The 18,190-nt window shown below is 39.1% G+C and overlaps 1 protein-coding gene across 1 annotated transcript in view; it reads left to right on the forward strand.

Moving 5' to 3' along the window:
* Positions 1-327: 327 nt before the first annotated feature.
* insra (insulin receptor a) overlaps positions 328-18,190 on the forward strand; it is a 94,837-nt gene continuing 76,974 nt past the window's right edge. The window contains exon 1 of the mRNA XM_036597563.1: positions 328-403. Coding sequence (XP_036453456.1) covers positions 328-403 — 76 coding nt within the window. The remainder of the gene's footprint in view (positions 404-18,190) is intronic.

Here is an 18,190-nt window from a genome sequence, read left to right on the forward strand (position 1 = left end):
AGCAAGGCTTGATGAGTGAAGTCGTGCGCACACGTTTTGCTTCGTGTCGACGGTTAAGTTCCTCCGAATGAGCTGAGCTGAGCTAAAGCTAAAGCTAACGGACGCGCTTAGCGAGCGGCTAGCAGGCTAAAGCGACCAACGTTAAAGTGAACACGTTGAACTTCCATCTCCGCCCATTTTCAGGGGGCGACGAGATTTTTTTTTTTGTAAGTTTAGACACTAAATTTGCTCTAATAAGCAGTTTTGTGAGCGTTTTTGGACGGGATTCCCGGTCACTTTTCCCCCCGTCAGCAGGAGTGAAAGTGTTTAACGCGGTTTTCGTTCAGGATGCAGCTGCGGACTTGGGCTGGTTTGGTTCTGACCGTCTTCGCTGTGTGGAGCTGCCAGCAAACCAACGGAGAAAGTAAGTCGATTCAGCCTGTGATGATATTAATATATCAACTTATCCATTTTCTGTGCATTAATATTACAGTTTTGACACTGTTTTAACGCGAATGGCTGCATTTGTTGTTGTTTATCTACTCCAAACTGGACACTGTAGGTACAGCACTGTTGCAAAGCCAAGAGTGGAGAGCTAACTAACCTAACTTATGCTTTAATATAAACATAAACACTTAGAAAACACGGTTCTTCAGGGGTTCTTCAGTAAAGAGTGGTCCTGTTTAGATCCATGAGTGCTATACATAACCGTTTCATGCCTAAATGGTTGTCTGCATGGTGTTTAATGGAGAACGTGTTGTATGCGTTTCTGTTTAGAACCATTTTGAATAAGGTGCCGTATAGCACCACACGCTTGACACTGTAACAGTAGCAGAACCCTTTTTTTTGGTGCTACATAACTAGAACCATATATAACACATTCTCCATTGGTCTGAAGGATGATTTCACCATGCAAGAAACCATTTAAGCACGATATGGTTCTAATATTAATAATATCATATTGCATTACATTATATTATTATTAATAATAATAATGTAGAACCTTTTTCGAAAATGTTCCTACATAGCACCAAAAGGGGTTTTCTGTTGTCAGTGTCAAGCCTGTGGTTCTTTTTGGTGCTATACAGAACCATTTTTTAAATAGAACCATGTATAACATATACATCAATCTGAAGAATCATTTAAGCATGATATAATTGTGTATGGAACATTTTTGGAACATGGTTCTGCAAAGCACCAACTCTGATCGAGTGGGTTAAGGTTTCCTAACTGGAGATGCTGTGAGATTAAAGGATGTGCAGTGACATACAGATACAATCAAGTGCTGCGGTTCTCATATACAGTCTTAAACAAGATGGTTCTTTAAGGGTTCTTTAGAAAGCACAGTAGTTCTGTATAGACCCATGAAAGCTTAAAGAACCATTAGCATGCATAAATGTTGTTTTTTTTTTTTTTGCATGGTGAAATGGTTCTGGACACTTAGATTATTCATTAAAAGTTCTCCAAAAAAGGCATTGGTTCTGTTTCGGACCATGAGTTCTAAATGGAACCGTTTCATGCTTAAAAATTGCTTGGTGAAATGGTTCTGCACACCTAAACATTATTCTTCAAGGGTACTTTAGTAAAGAGAATTGTTCTGTTTAGAACAATTAGTTCTATATAGAACCATTTGCATGGGTTTTCGTATAGTGAAATGGTTCTGCACACCTGAAGATTGTTCTTCAAGGGTACTTCAGTAAAGGCAGGGGTTCTGTTTAGAACAGTTCTGTGCAGAACTACTTGCCTACTTAAATGGTTCTTTGCTTGGTGAAATGGTTCTGCACACTTAAATATTCCTGTTCAAGTGTTCTTCATGACTTCATGAACCATGAGTTCTATATAGAACCATTTCATGCTTAATTGTTTTTTTGCATGGTTAAATGGTTCTGCACACTTAAACATTGTTCCTTAGGGGTTCTTTAGTAAAGGAAATGGTTCTGTTTAGAACAGTTAGTTCATTAAATGGATCTTTGCTTGGTGAAATGGTTCTGCACGCTTAAAGATTGTTCTTTAAAGTAAAGGCTGGTTCTGTTCTGAACCATGAGTTCCATATGGAACCATTTCATGCTTAAATGTTATTATTATTATTATTATTTTTTTGCATGGTGAAATCTTTCTGCAGAAGACTGTTCTTCAAGAGTTCTTTAGTAAAGAATGCTTCTATTTAGAGCAGTTCTGTATAGAACCTTTTGCATGGTTCTTTGCCTGGTGAAATGGTTCTGGAGAATGTGTTATAAATGGTCCTATAACCTTTTTGAAAACAGTTCAAGCTTTTCAAGATTAAAAAAGTAGAAGAACCCCACTTTGGTGCGATATAGAAGTATATACATCACTCTGAAGAACCATTTCACCTTGCGCAGAACTGTTTAAGCATGCAAACGTTTGTGTTCATGGTTCTATATGGAAGCGTTTCCTTTACTATAGAACCGTCTTTAAGAGTGTGCAGTACATACAGCTGAAAGAACTGAGCAGCAAATAAAAACGTAAACATTTATAAAATATGTGTATTGCAACAAGTTCAGCTGAGCACTGAGTGCAGTCTGGTAAGGTGGAGAGGCTCTTATTCAGAAGTGTTATGGGATGTTCAGTAGTTATACGCATTAATAAAGCGTGTAATAAAGTGCGTGTGCGGCAGTTTGAAGCCGAGGGATGTGGGAATGTTGAACGGCTGTGGTGCGGAGAGCGGGAGCCGCCGGGCTGTTTGCCGTCGTCCTCGTACGCGATGAATGTGTTTCACTGTTGCTCCCTGAGTGTTTGTTTTTCCATGAACACAAAGACTTGGAGTTTTACCCCACGAGCCGGAGAACAGCCGGAGAGGGAGCAGCCGGGCCGCTGACGTCCGGAGACGGGCCGGAAACGTGCGCTGTTGTGATTTAACGCTGTTCACCGTGACCTGGAATAAATACAGCTGTGCTTGTGACACACTTGGCCTCGGCCGACGCGGCGAGCGCCGCCGTGTCTTCGGCTCAGCCTTGAGCGCCTGTGTTTCTGTTCTTAACCTTGAAGCTCAAAGGCCAGCAGAGCTGCTGCCGCGGAACCCGCCAGAACAGCAGCGGGGGGGCTGCTTTGGTCCTGGTGGGAGTCTGTTTTGACTGAGGCCCCATCCATGTGTACACCAGGGCCTCAACCATGAACACTCAAAGAACCATTTGCATGATTAAAGTGTTCTTTGAATCGCGAAACGTTCTTCAGATTGATGGAATATTTACAAGCTTGACATCGTAACAATAGAAGAACACTTTTGGGTGCTATATAGAACCATTTTAAAGAAGGTTCTTTATAGAACCATCTACAGCACATTTTTCATCAGTCTGAAGAGCCCTGTTATGATGCAGAGAACCCTTTAATCATGCAAAGGCCTCTTTGAGTGTTCATGGTTCTATATAGCAGTTTTCTTTACTAAAGAACCCAAGAAGCACATCCTTTTTTTAAGAGTGTAGAGATGCAACGATACCACTTTTTCCTTTCTGATACCGATACCTGATCTTTAAATATATGCCGATACCGAGTACTGATACCGATACTACTTCTGTCTAGCATAGCGAACCTATATATATATATATTTTTTTTTTTTTACATACTTTATTCATATTTTTGCACATCAATAAGACAGCACATTGTGCCTTACTGACTGATTTGCTTGTCCCTTTTTAATGGCTGTGTGTTTCAAGGCTTAAATAACCAGCAGAAACTCAGTCTTAAATGAGTGTTGTAGCTCTGGGGGCGGGGCTAACCGTCGTTTCATCGGCTCATTGAAAGTTTTCCACCTGTTGCCGCTATTTGCGATATTTTTGCCGATTATCAATAAACCGTAGCTTGGCGGTATTACAGGATGTCAGTCAGCTGACATGTTGGCGAAGTTCTAATACGTATATTTTTGAAAACAGTATTTTTTTCTACGATTTGGCCTCCTGCACCTACTAAAACGGCACTTTTGGAAAGCACTGGCCACCAAGGTCATTTTTAAAACTTTTTGTTTTACTGTGTGGGTCATTTATTTATTTTTTAAACTCTTTACTAACATCTCTTGCGTGTGGTTATCCTGTTTCTCTGCTCAGTGATATCAGGTTTTCTAATTTTGCTTCGTTTAGCTATTTTTGTTTATTTGGATTTTTACCAAATTTTCCCCCAATTTTACTCGTTGTCAACTCCACCCGATAGCTAGATCCCCCACTGTCGCCTGATCTTACCGAGCCGGAAGCTAACGCAACAAGCAAGTGCTAATTCTACAGCAGGACTTGATGTCACGGTGTTGTGGTTACGGATGGCTGTGGCATCAGCGAGCGCTGAACTCACGACCTACTGATGATGGCGTTGATGCTCAGACAGTTAGAGCCCAACACAAACACAACATATCCAGTTTCCAGTATCTTTATCCCCTTAGAATTAACTGGGCTGTTTTTGTTACTGTAAGGCTGCCCTTATTCAAAAAGCAATCCATGCTGAAACACTCAGTATAACTTTAGCTTGAGTGGGTGGGGTTAAACTGCTGTACTGGTGTATAAAGAGATTATTTGTGGCTTCACCAAAACAGTTTTAGTTTAAAAGGTGGCTCAGTTTGCATGTATGAGTGAATGGTACACTTTGGGACTTTTTGGTACAGTGTTTATGTACCACTAAATAACCAGTGAGTACTATTTTTCCATGATATGGACCCTTTAATACTTTAATACTTGTCGAGATTGTGTTGTCGCTCTTGTAACCCACCCTAACGCCCTCACTGCGACTTCATACTGCATATTTAACACTACGCAGGCTTGTAATGTTCTTTTTTTCATAAACTCTGACAGTTTGGCAGCAGATTTTTCAAAAAATAGAGAGGAAAAAGTGTGTTTTAGGGAGTGTGGACGAGGCCTGCGCTGGGAATGGTGGGCAGATGCCGATATCATATCCAGTATGTTTTTCTTCGTGTGCATGTCTGCTGATGCAGATACAAGAACATATCGCTGTTGTCGGACGTTTTTCAGTTTTTGACATAATTTGAAAATTTGCCTGTTGTTCTTTACGTTGTGTGCAAATTTCATGATGAATGGATCAAAAGAAGCAACCTGAAATGACTTGGAAAGACGTCTGGTTCCATTGACTTACATTAAAAGTAAAGTATGTTTTTTCCTTCTCCTGTAAAGTTACCATTTTGGAGATACAAGGTTTTCCTCCGACATATTAAGTGTGGAAATGTGGACTAAAGCTGTGTAGATTAGCATTACAGGCAAATCTAATGATTGTAGGAGAACATTCTGCCCTCCTGGAGTTCAACAAGTACATCATCACATACTGGATTAAAATTGCAGCCAAATATCAACGTCTGTCAGATGCTGAGGATTCGTCTAAGCACGTCTGCTGATGCTGAGATCAATCCACAGTCATCATGCATGTCTGGGTGGTGTGTGTTGGGACCCTCAGTGTTGCTGCTGTTTGGTCAGAAACAGGTTGGCAAGTCCTCCCTGGTTAAGGCTGCTTTGTAGTGATCATGAAGGGAAAACTTGGGAGTTAAAGCTGGAAGTTGAGTCAAATTGAGCAAAATGCATTAAAGGACCTTAACTGACCAGCCACTTCATTAAGTCCACCTCCTTATCTACACTCTCTGTCCAGTTTATCAGCTCCACTGACCGTAGAGTTTCACTCTGTAGTTCTACAGTTACAGACTGTAGTCCATCTGTTTCTCTGCATACTTTGTGAGCCTGTTCTTCAGTGGTCAGGACCCCCACAGGACCCTCTCTCTCTCTCTCTCTCTATGTGTATATATATATATATATATATATATATATATATATATATATATATATATATATGGGTTATTCTTAACAAACACGACAAATACCCACCTTGGGACCCAACTTTGGTGGAGAACGAAAATTTAAATTTTTAATATTTTCTCTGTTTTGATTCACAAACAATGGCTTAATTGGTTTTTAAACATATTTTTTAAATAACATTTTTCAATTTAAGTGACTAAATCCAGTTACCACTACAGGATTTGGAGATTAAAAAAAAATTCCCAGCTTTTCTGTCACAATAAAGTACATAAAAAGTACTTTAAAGCTAATTATCGAAACTTATATTTTGCAAAATACATTATTTTACAATTTTATCTCACTACTGCAGCACATTGACTGCCATTGAGTTTTCTTTGTTTTTTCTCGTGCCTCAAAACTCAAAGCAGCTGTTTTTGGTTCCTCGGAGTTTACAAGGAAAACATTAAAATTAAGAGAATAAACAGTAACTCAAACGAAAGGAGCAAATAAATGCTGCACGTCAGTGATGAGAAACAGATATGTGGGATACATAATGGCAAAAGAACGTTTTGTATTATTATGTGAATATTTTTTCATCTGTATTGTAACTGATACTGAAATATTCCTGGACGTGCTTTGAGGTGATTTTGTAAGACTGATTTTTAATAAATGCAAAATGCAGAATCCAGATGAAACTCATGATAACGTCTTTAATTTTGTTGGTTTTTGCTCAGGGTCTGTGTGAGAAGCTGCAGCCAGTGTTTGTGAAGGTATAGTTTGTTTGATTTCCGTTCTAAGCGCTGTGGTGTTTTACAGTTTCACGGCCCTGTAGTTGTGCAAATAAGTGAACACGTGCAGTTTCACTGTGTCGACCTCAGAAACCACATCAAGTGCCGAAATGGCTACTACGCTCTGTTGATTGTTGTTAGATACAGGCTGAGGAGTTTATTATAGAGCTCAGTCATGCGGAGGGCTCGCTCTCAGGGCCGCTGCGGTTTACTCTGTAATCTGGTGTTTGTTTATGAACTACAGTAGAGTGGAGCGTCCCGGAGTCCGAACTCCAGCCAGAGTGTTGATTCTGCTGTGAAATGATGACCCAAATTAAAGCACCTTTAAACAGACCAGCGGAGTGGACGAGCAGCAGTAGCAGCTCAAAGAGCTTCTGATAGAACTGCAGTCTTGATCTGCAGTTCATGATACACAGTATGTCTTGATATTTATTCAATATTTGGCACTAAATCCAGTTAAATCCGGACTCATTTTTCTATCTTTATAGTGAAACATGCAGTTGGTCAGTTTCTACAACCACTGACGATACACAACGTTCAGAAAAGCATATTGTGTTGTGGCATAATTTATCACGATAGCGATATATATTGTCTCATTGCCCAGCCCTAAATAATAACAGTAGGAGTAATATAGTAGTAGCAATAGCAATAATAATAATAATAATAATAACAACAAAGGTGGATGATACGCCAAAAATATAGTTTCGCGATACTTCAAGAAATTTTCGTGATACGCAATGTCATGATATTTATTTTTTCTGACATCTGATCAGGGAAAATTAACCAGTAAAGCAATTTTTTTAGATTTTTGTTCAGTATTTGGCTCTAAATCCAGTTATATTCACTAATTTTACTCTCTTTGTAATGAAACATGCAGTTGGTCAGTGTCAAGAAGTACTGACGATACACACGATGCATTCAGAAAAGCTTACTGTATTGTGCCATAATTTATCATAATAACAATATATATTTTCTTATTTCCTATGGCAAAATGGCAAAAATATAATATCGTGATACTTTTCACTGTACATGATATGGCATGATGTTGTTTATATCTTGAAGTATCACTAAATCCAGTTAAACAGGACTAATTTTCCTGTTTTGTATTGTGAGATAATTTATCACGATAACGATATACGTTGTCACATTACTCAGCCCTTAATAATAATAGTAGAGTAGTAATAATAATGATAATAATAATAGAGGTGGACGATATGCCAAACATATAGTATCGCATTACTTCAGGAAATTTTCAAGATGCACGATATGTCATATTTATTTTTTCAGACATCTGACCAGAGAAAAAGAATCAGTGAAGCTAAATTTAAAAAAAATATTTTTATTAATTTGTCACTAAATCCAGTTAAATGGACTAATTTTACTCTCTTTATAATGAAACATGCTGCTGGTCAGTGTCAGCAAGTACTGATGACCTACATATGTTCAGAAAAGCAGGCTGTATTGTATTGTGACAAATTATGTTACCTCTGGCCGCTTTGTCGCATCGCGACGTTGCCGGTGTGAATGCAGGGTTGGAATTGAACAGGTCGGTTTTATTGAGTGTGTTTACATGCACTTAATGATCCAATAAATCTGATAAAATCAACAACAAAAAGAACAACATGTTTATATTCTCTTGAGTCAGACAGTAATCAGATTTCTGTTTTGCAGCCAGCCAGTAAACTCACAGAAGACGACGAGACGTAAACTTAGCGTAAAACTCAAACTTCATGCTGCGGCTTTTTTTTATAAAACATCGCACCGCTTTAGCTGAAAATATGAAGATGAAGAATATTTAAATACTTTATTTCATGTTTGGTTTCAGTGCCGCTCCAAAAGTGCTGCTCGCTTATTTCTGGTACCGCCGTCTGATCTCACGCATGCGCAGACTGAGGAAAGAAATCAGAGTAAGAGTTTACATGCACTGAGAAATCTGATTACTGCGCTAAAATCCAGCCTCTTTATTAGATTTCTTAATCAGGTTTCTAGATCAGAGTGTGGTGTTTACATAACCATTTGAATAATCAGATAACTGCAGAAAATCGATTATGATCAGATTATTGAGTACATGTAAACACACTCAGTGGTTGTTTAAGACTGTTATAAGTAGCCACGTTTACATGCAGCCTGGTAATCCGTTAATAATCCGACTAGACTGTTCCTCAGTTGGAACAGTCTAGTCCAATTGAGGCCGTTCAGAATACAGTTTCGGTCCGATTGAATGAGGTGGGTAATCCTGTGAATAATCATGGAATTTTGGATCGGATTACTTCTAGTGAGCATGTAAACAGAGGTTTCCAGCAGATTGTTGAGTAGAGTGAGATATAAACAGTCGGTCTTAATCTATAATCAGAATGTATTTAATCAGATTGGCAGAAATCTTGGCATGTAAACACAGACAATGTCGAGCTCTGTTCTGATTGGCTGTTTGGGTTTACGCATCAATTGAGAAGCAGTTCACTCTGAAACAGCCCTTATAACTTCAGCACGAACGGGCAGGGCAAGTGGATATATGTCAATTATTAGTTTGTTTTTTTGTTTTTTTTTTATGACATCACAAAAACAGTGACTTCAAAATGAGTTTCCCTACATGGACTGTATGTTCTGGACAGCCTGGACAGCGAGCGGTACTTCCTGAACGTGGCTTACCTGCTGCATCAAACTCTTTCATTTGAAAACAGTGAGGAAGTTCAGTTTTTCCATTATATGTGCTCTTTAAATGTGGAACCGCTGTTTCGAGTGTTCTGTCGGTTCCAGCTTGTTCACAAACCTCAGAAAAATAAATAAGATGAGCGTTTTGTGTATCATAACAATGCTTCCACATATCGAGCCGCTGTATGTTTGCTGTTTTAAGTGTGAGTCTCGTTATTACTGCTGAAAAACAGGAGGTGTGAGTTTGAGTAATGATGGAAACCAGTTTGTGCGGGATTTGTCGGGCAGATTGAACGTAAACAGGTTGTGTAATTGTGAAAGCTGGCCAGCTGTGAGTTCCTCCTGCTCCAGAGCGAAGGGCTGAAGGGAAGAGCGGAGGCTATTTCGGGGCCCCGGGCACGGCCTTGTCAGTTTTAGAAACGTGCGCCGGGTCCAACTTCCTCTGCACTGCAAACTGAACCGCGTCCAACAGCAGAGTCACATCTGACTCACTTACAAAAACAGAAAATCCTCCTTCTGTTTCGGTGTTTGTGTCTTTAAGGCAGGGGTGTCAAAAAGAGCCGTATTAAAAAATCTCGTCCAATCTGTGGCCAGAGAAGAAAGTGTTTTATTTCATTTTTAATTAATGTTGTGCTGTAACTGAACTGGACACTGTTTATTCAAAACATGCAAAAACCTCAGCAGTAAAATAGAGACGCTTTGAAATATTACATGAATACTTGAAATATTCAATATTTAAATGTCCCCAGGAGCTCAGTCTGTTATACCTGCCTGTTTGCTTGAACTGGACACCTGGCATCCTTTCTTTGCTGCTGTTTGTTAAGACTTGGGCTCAGTTTCTGAACTGCTGATATTGTATATAATGTATATATACACCGATCAGGCATAACATTCTGACCACCTCCTTGTTTCTACGCTCACTGTCCATTTTATCAGCTCCACTTACTATATAGGTGCACTTTGTAGTTCTACAGTTACAGACTGTAGTCCATCTGTTTCTCTGATACTTTGTTACCCTGTTCTTCAGTGGTCAGGACCCCCATGGACCCTCACAGAGCAGGTACTATTTGGGTGGTGGATCATTCTCAGTACTGCAGTAACACTGATGTGGTGGTGGTGTGTTAGTGTGTTGTGCTGGTGCGAGTGGATCAGACACAGCAGTGCTGCTGGAGTTTTTAAACACTGTGTCCACTCACTGTCCACTCTATTAGACACTCCTACCTTGTCAGTCCACCTTGTAGATGTAAAGTCAGAGACGATAGCTCATCTGCTGCTGCACAGTTTGTGTTGGTCATCCTCTAGTCCTTCATCAGTGGTCACAGGACGCTGCCCACAGGACGCTGTTGGCTGGATATTTTTGGTTGGTGGACCGTTCTCAGTCCAGCAGCGACACTGAGGTGTTTAAGAACTCCAGCAGCACTGCTGTGTCTGATCCACTCAGAAAAACTTGGCCTTTTTCGTCGTTCTCAAGTCCTTCATCACTCATCCCAGTTAAGTCAGGTTTACCCTACACGACTTTTACCCTGATTTTTGCCCAGATTCTCAGTCAGTCTGAGTCTGAGCTGGTCAGCTCTGGTCTGCAGATTTTGGGTCAGTCGGAGTCGACAGTTGGAGAGAGAGTCGAGTCGTGTGTGAGGGGTGCTGACTCAGATTTACCGCCTCCCGAAAAGTTTCAGACCAGTCGGGATTATCAAACGTTTGATTTTTTTTTTTTTTAACCCGACTCAATCTGAACAAATTCCTGCAACAACCAATGAAAACTGACAGCACGAAAGAAGAAAATACAGCAAGTAAATAAAGAAAAATGGTGAAGAGTCTCACGCGAAGCTTTTTACTGAGCTGAGTTTAAGGCACAGTCGAGTTTACGAACATTTAAAACTCTAAAAATACCAAACTGATCACATTTTTAAGTCCATGATCGTCACTTAAGCATGTTTATCTGCTGCTTCTTTTCAGCGCAGACGGCAGAGAAAACAGCAGCAGCGGCTCATGTTTGTTTATTTGCGTCTCCCAGTAGTGAGAGTTCGTGAGAGTTTGCGAGAGTTCAGTTCAGCAGCAGCTGAAAAGTTGAGTAGTTTGTGATGCCTAATTGTTTAGTGTGGGTCCCCAATATTTCAGTCGCAGAAACCAGTCTGACAGTGTGAGACGCCCAGTCTGTTTTTAATCTGTTCAGACTTTGAAGTCGTGTAGTGGACCCAGTGCTGTGCTCTCTAACGCTGGGGGAAGTTCTCTCTGTAAGCTTGTCCTGTAGAGCCTGTAAAGGTGAGTGTGTAATGCTGTCGCAGGTCAGGCGAGTTCCTCTATTGTGTGTCCCTCCTTTTGACACGTCTGTCGGACGCACTGACAGCAGCATTCAGGTCTAAAGTGTCTGTGTTGTTGTGAAACAGCGATTGTCTCACTTCCTGTCTGACTGCATTGTTCCCACAGAGCGACACGTGTGATTTACTAATTGCTGCTTTAAGTCGCGCCTGTTAGCAGTGACTCGACACGTTTTTATTGAATCGTTACCGAAACGACATCAGCCGCGCCCGGCCGAAGTGTCGCGGTGACGCTGACCTGCATCACTGAAAATGTTTTCCTTTTTAAAAACAGGTTTGATGTAAACATCACAGGGGAACTCCACTGATTTATTAAATTTCCCCCATAATTCAGTGTGTGAGATGTAAACCGTCATTCAGAGCGGTTTGGTGTGGAAACATAAATACAGTTTTTCTATACTGGAAAAAATAAGAGACAAAATGTGAAGTTCAGAAGTGCAGATGTTAAATTATTTTCAAATGATCAAAGAATAATATTAAATATAATAATGTGAATAATAGCATGAAATTGGTGATTGTCAACACTCAGATATTCAGAACCATTTCATATAAAAAGATGTCGTCTGTAATAGCTGTAATAACTCATCTATAATATTAATTGTCTGTAATAAGTATGATCTGTAATAGTTGTCATTTTTGATAAATATTATCTATACTTATCATCTGTAGTTGTCATCTTGTGTAATAGTTATGCTCTGTAATAGTTATGATCTGTAATAGTTATGATCTGTAATAGTAATCTGAATTAATAGCCATCATCTGTGATAAATATTATATAATATATAATAGTGTAATAATTGTGATTTGGTAGTCGTCTAAAGTAATTGTCATGTCTAATAATAAAGATCTATTAAAGTTATCGTCTGTAATAATTATGATCTAAAAAGTTATCTGTAATATCTGTAATAGTTACTGCCGAAAATAATTATGATCTATAATAATTATTGTTTGTAATTACGATTGTTATCGTCTGTAATAGTTATGATCTGTGATAATTGTGATCTATTCTAGCTGTGGCCTGTAATAGTTATCTTATTGTAAATATTGTTTAGAAAACTTATTGTCTATAATTCTGCGTTAGTAATATCCTCTTATATGATCTGTAATAGTTATCTTGTATTATAAGTATGATCTTTATTAGTTATGTTAGTATCTTCTGTTATAATTGTTCTATACTAGTCTGTAAAATGTAAAGTGAAAAAATGTTTTATATAACATATTATATATATATTATATATATAAAATATTTGCATGTGTAGCTTTGCATAAAATGTTTTCATAATCGTTTATTTCATAAAATCGTGTTTTGTACTCGTAGCTCATTTAAAGGAGTGCAGCATTTCTGTCAACAGTGCAGGTTTTACGCTTTAAATTCAGACCACATTTGTGTTTGAAAGTTGAGTAGAGATTTTATTATGATTTGAACTTAATGAAAAGCAGTCCTGTTTTGCAGAAAGAAAAAAACAATCCTTTTTATTTTGGCCGTGTTTTTGTCATTTTTCTGACACCGAAACAAACGGAAAGACGTCAGAGGTGCAGCCTCCAGCCCGTCCATACAGACCCGAAATCACATGAACTCTAATTTATCATGACACTGTGAAGTTAATTGTGTCATTACATAGAAATAATGCAGTGAAACAGTAACTCTAGACCTGCGGGGGGTTAAAGTGCTAATGACTGTGAGAAACTCAGAGAGATTTTATATAAACCTCGATTTTAAACCCTGGTGTTCCATTAACACCCGACACCTGAACATGTGTGTCACTGTTATCCATTGATTTACGGAGCCTAAATGAACACAGCGTGTGTGTGTGTGTGTGTGTGTGTGTGTGTATATACACACACAACCCCATTTCCAAAAAAGTTGGGACGCTGTGCAAAATATAAATAAAAATAGGATGCCATAATATGCAAATAATGTAAACCATATTTTTAATGGGAAATGCTACAAAGACAACATATCAAATGTTGAAACTGAGAAAATTTCATTGTTTTTTGAAAAATATTTGCCCATTTTTAATTTGATGCCAACAACACGTTCCAAAAAAGTCAGGACAGGTTCATGTTTACCACTGTGTTTCATCACCTCTTCTTTACCAACACTCTGTAAGTGTTTGGGAACTGAGGAGACACTGCTGTAGTTTAGAGAGTGAAATGTTTTCTGTTCTTGTTTGATACAGGATTTCAGCTGTTCATCAGTTCAGGGGCTCATTTGTCGTATTTTTCATTTCATAATGTGCCAAATGTTTTCAGTGGTGACAGGTCTGGACTGCAGGCAGGTCAGTTTAGCACCTGGACTTTTTAAATATGGAGCAATGCTGCTGTAATACATGCAGAATGTGGTTTGACATTGTCTTGCTGAAATAATCAAGGCCTTCCCTGAAAAAGACGTCGTCTGGATGGCAGCATATGTTGCCAAAACATGTATATATCATTCAGCATTAATGGCGCCTTCACAGATGAGCACGTCACCCATACCCTGTGCACTAATGCTCCTCTATACCATCATGAATACTGGCTTTTGAACTGTGCACTGATAACAAGCTGAGTGGTCTTTATCCCAGAGGACACAGTGTCCATGATTTCCAAAAAGAATTTCAAATGTTGATTCGTCGGCTATAGCCGCTTTTCTCGCTTTTCAGTTTCTTGTAAAATTCTCTCAACGTTCGACTTTTTATGAGGCTGAAGCTTCTCATTCTCCAGCTTCTTGTTCTAATTTTTCCGTTCCACCTTAAATGGTGCCTGAGGTGCCAGAATGTGACTGCTGCGCCATTTAAGGTGGAACGGGAGAATTCGCACAAAAAGCTGGCGAATGAGAAACTTTAGCCTCATGAAGTTTTACTGTTTGACAGATTCTCTTTGCAGATTAAACGTATCAGGAAACCAGCTGGAGTGATTATAAACGGTAATCAGTCCATTAATCTCCAAATTATCGATGTTCATCTTAAATCTCTCTCTTTGCCGTTTCGTTAGCTACCAGCTAGGCGAGACTGTTATCTGTGTTGCTATGGTGACCAGCAGTCTGCGCTGATCTTCAGGGTTAAAGGGTGAATTAGCAGTTCTACATAAACTCCAGAGTTTAAGACCATTTATTGTTAAACTGTGTTGAATGATCAGCAGAGCTTTATTTTACTGTAAAGGAGGATTATTTTATTTTTACCTACAGATCTAATTCAGCTGTGGAGCCACAACAGGACAGTGAAAGAGTAAAAGAGCTGAGTGCTGCTGACTCCTGGTCTAGAAGCTTCCGTTTCGCAATAATAGCACTTACAGTTGTCTAGGGCAGATCTAGCATGGCAGAAATTTCACAATCTGTCTTATGGTGAAGGTGGCATGTTTAGAGCCACTGAGCTCTTCAGTTCGACCCGTTCTACTGACCGTGTTTGTCTATGGTGATTGAATGGCTATTTGCTTGATTTTGTACACAGTCCTATATGCAAAGGGTTTATTTTTCTTTTTAAAGTTTACATCAAACTTTGGATGTAAAGCGTCACTTATGGGCTCTTTAATCTGTAGTGTTGTCAGTACTGACTGAGCTCTGTGCTGAACCGCTGGTGTTCTGAGTGGATGTTTGGCCATGCTGTCATGTATGGCTGGAAATAAAGTGGATGACCGCACGGAGTCAACCAGGACACCTCACACACACACACACACACACACACACACACACACACACACACACACACACACACACTCGCCCCGAGCACAGATTCCTCACACACTCTCCACTCGGCCGGCTGGTCCGCTCTGTAAACGCCGCAGTGTGTATTAGATTCTCAATCAGGAATGTGACACTAAAAATAATGTTCCAGCACATGACACACGCCTGAAACCTGCGTTTATTAATCCCTGCTGTGAATGAAGGGGAATTCCACCAATTTGACAAAAGTTCTGCATATTTAAACAGCTAAAATGTAAAACATTGAGTGGTTTGGTGTGAAACGCTCTGTTCTAGAGAAACTTACCGAGTCAGAACTGTTCACAGTGGTGGTGATAGGAACCAGACGTCCACCTCTAAAAGCTCCCTCACAGAAAGTTCCTACATGAAATGGTTATGAATTCACTGCCTGATGACTGAGACACTGTTTTATGATAGTTTAGAGAACTTAAACTCCATTCATGGTGGAGGGATACATGCAGGGCGCTGTGAGGCAAAATAGTCCCCAAAGAAAACTTATTATTCCAGATTTTCCACTATTTTCCATCATCAACATTCATATAGACTCAGAAGACTCGTGTAGGTTCACTGGTGGTTCTGGATAGTAAATAAAATGTCTATATCTGTGTTGTAGTCATGGCGACCCCTGGTTCCTATCAACAGTCCAATCTCAGTCTCTTCAATCCAACGTTTAATGCTAATATTAACATTCACATCATTATTATTATTATTATTATTATTATTATTATTTTATTTATTTATTTTTGGTAATGTGAGAATAAGTTGACACGTCCTCTACAGAGACACACTTCTCCACATTTTATTGCACAGTTACTGTTTATTTACAGAGTTTAACACACTGGAGGAACAATATGAATGTGATTAAAGAGTTAAGGCACATTTATATTTTATAATTTTTCCCATTGTGTTAAAATAGAAATTGTTCATTAAATGTGCAGAAAACAATGCCCTACTTAAGTTCCCTGTAGAGGTGTGTTAACTTATTTTTCATTTGGAGAATCAAGAAAACTTGGAATTTGACCCGGAGGGGCTCAAACTTTTGCATATGACTGTAGGACTGACAGAGCCATTTGAATACATAACTGGTTCTTTGCATGCTGAAATGGGTTCTTCTCGATCATGAAGACCTTTTGTATATAATTCTTTAAAGAAACTGTGAATGGCCAAATCATCTCATTCTGTAAATTTGAATAAAATATTTAATACAAATATTGTAGCACAAAAGGCATCGCTTCCAATAATTCTTTGCAGTTTGAGGTTTTTTGAGCACCTCTTATTTTTCTCAAACATTTAAGATGTAAACAGAGCGGTCCAGAGTGGTTCAGAGGGGTTTGGTGTGAAACGCTCTGTTCTAGATAAACTTACTGAGTCAGAACTGTTCACAGTGGTGGTGATAGGAACCAGACGTCCACCTCTAAAAGCTCCCTCACAGAAAGTTCCTACATGAAATGGTTAAATACGAAAATTATGAACATTTTTCATCAGTCAGAGAGCAGGACGAGTAAATAAATATGCTCATTCCAAATTAATGCTGCAACACATTCCAAAAAAATTGAGACGGGAGCTTGTTTACCATTGGGTTACATCACCTTTCCTTTTAACAGTACTTAATAACCGTTCTGGGGACAGAAGACACCATTTGAACTTGCTTTTGTTCTTCATGCTGGTAACAGCCTGGATGGTCCTTTTCTTCTTTTACCTGGAGAACAGAATCCAATTATCTTGAGCCCAGAGAAGTCGGCAGCGTTTCTGGACGTTGATATGTGACTTCCACTGCGTAGAGTACAGTCTTAACTGCGTTTGTGGATGCAGCGACGGACGGAGTTTGATGCTTTGCGTTTGCTTGTAAAGGAACATTTGAGCCTCATTCTGCAATATCTTTCGATTCTTTTTCTTGGACATGTTCCTAAGAAAAGGTCTACGTCAGATTAATGAGCGCAAAACTGTTCTCACCTTTTGTGCTCTTGAGTGTGTAGATTCTGTTCTTCCCTAAGAACAAATCCCACATAAGAGAACACTGGTGAATGTCAGAATCTGAAAAGTGGGTTCTAAGAAGGAATTTCTTCTTAACAGTGATTGGTGAACGAGGCCCAGTGGACTATTTGCTGATGTGTTTTTTGGCAAAGTGGCGAGCCACGACCCGGAATTGCTCTACCTAGAACCGGGCGATATGTAATATGCTGCAATATTTATTTTTCTGACATCTGATAAGTAGGAACAGACAGAAAGGGACCAGAAGTACCATATTTAAAAAAATTCTGATAAAAACAATAAATACCGTGATTTATATTCGCATTTTACATCCTGCGTTGAAACAATTCCAATTAAACAGCACGAAGTTTGATCTCTTTGTAAAGTAATATGTTTCTGGTCAGTGTGATGATTTGCACGATATACTCAAAGAAGCATTTTGTGACGTGACGTTATTTACAGGGCTGAAAGATTAATCGTTTTTATATTGAAACCGCAATTTAAGATGAGCTGCAATTTTTTTTTTAATTACAGCCTGCACTCTTAAAACATACAGTTCTTTATGATTCTTAAAAAAAAAAGATGGTTCTTTACTTTCCATGAACACTCAGTGACCCATTTGCATGCTTAAATGGTTCTTTGCATGATGAAATGGTTCTTCAGATTGGAGAATGTGTTAAAATATGGTTCTATATAGCACCAAAATGTTACATGCTTGACTCTAACAATAGCAGTGAGTGTTAATGGTTCTACACAGAGCCACTGTCTTTACGAAGGAACCGTCTTTATTAAGTGTGTACATTTAGCAAAAACCTACGTTTTAAGAGGGGAAAATAAACCTAATAAGAGTGGGAAATTCCTGTAGGTGAGTTAGACCAATCAGAGGCAGCCAAACCTCCATGTGTTGTGACATCACAACCACAACGTACTGGAGTCTGGCTCACTGCGTTCAGGGGTCGAGCCCAAGCCAGAAAAGGTGGATTTTCTGGTCTTCTTGGCCAAAATAAACCAGGCCTGAACCTTAATTCGTTGAAAAATCGCAGTTGCAGTAGATATTTTCCCCAAATC

Source organism: Colossoma macropomum, unplaced genomic scaffold (genome assembly GCF_904425465.1).
Source record: "Colossoma macropomum unplaced genomic scaffold, Colossoma_macropomum, whole genome shotgun sequence".
NCBI lineage: Eukaryota > Metazoa > Chordata > Actinopteri > Characiformes > Serrasalmidae > Colossoma > Colossoma macropomum.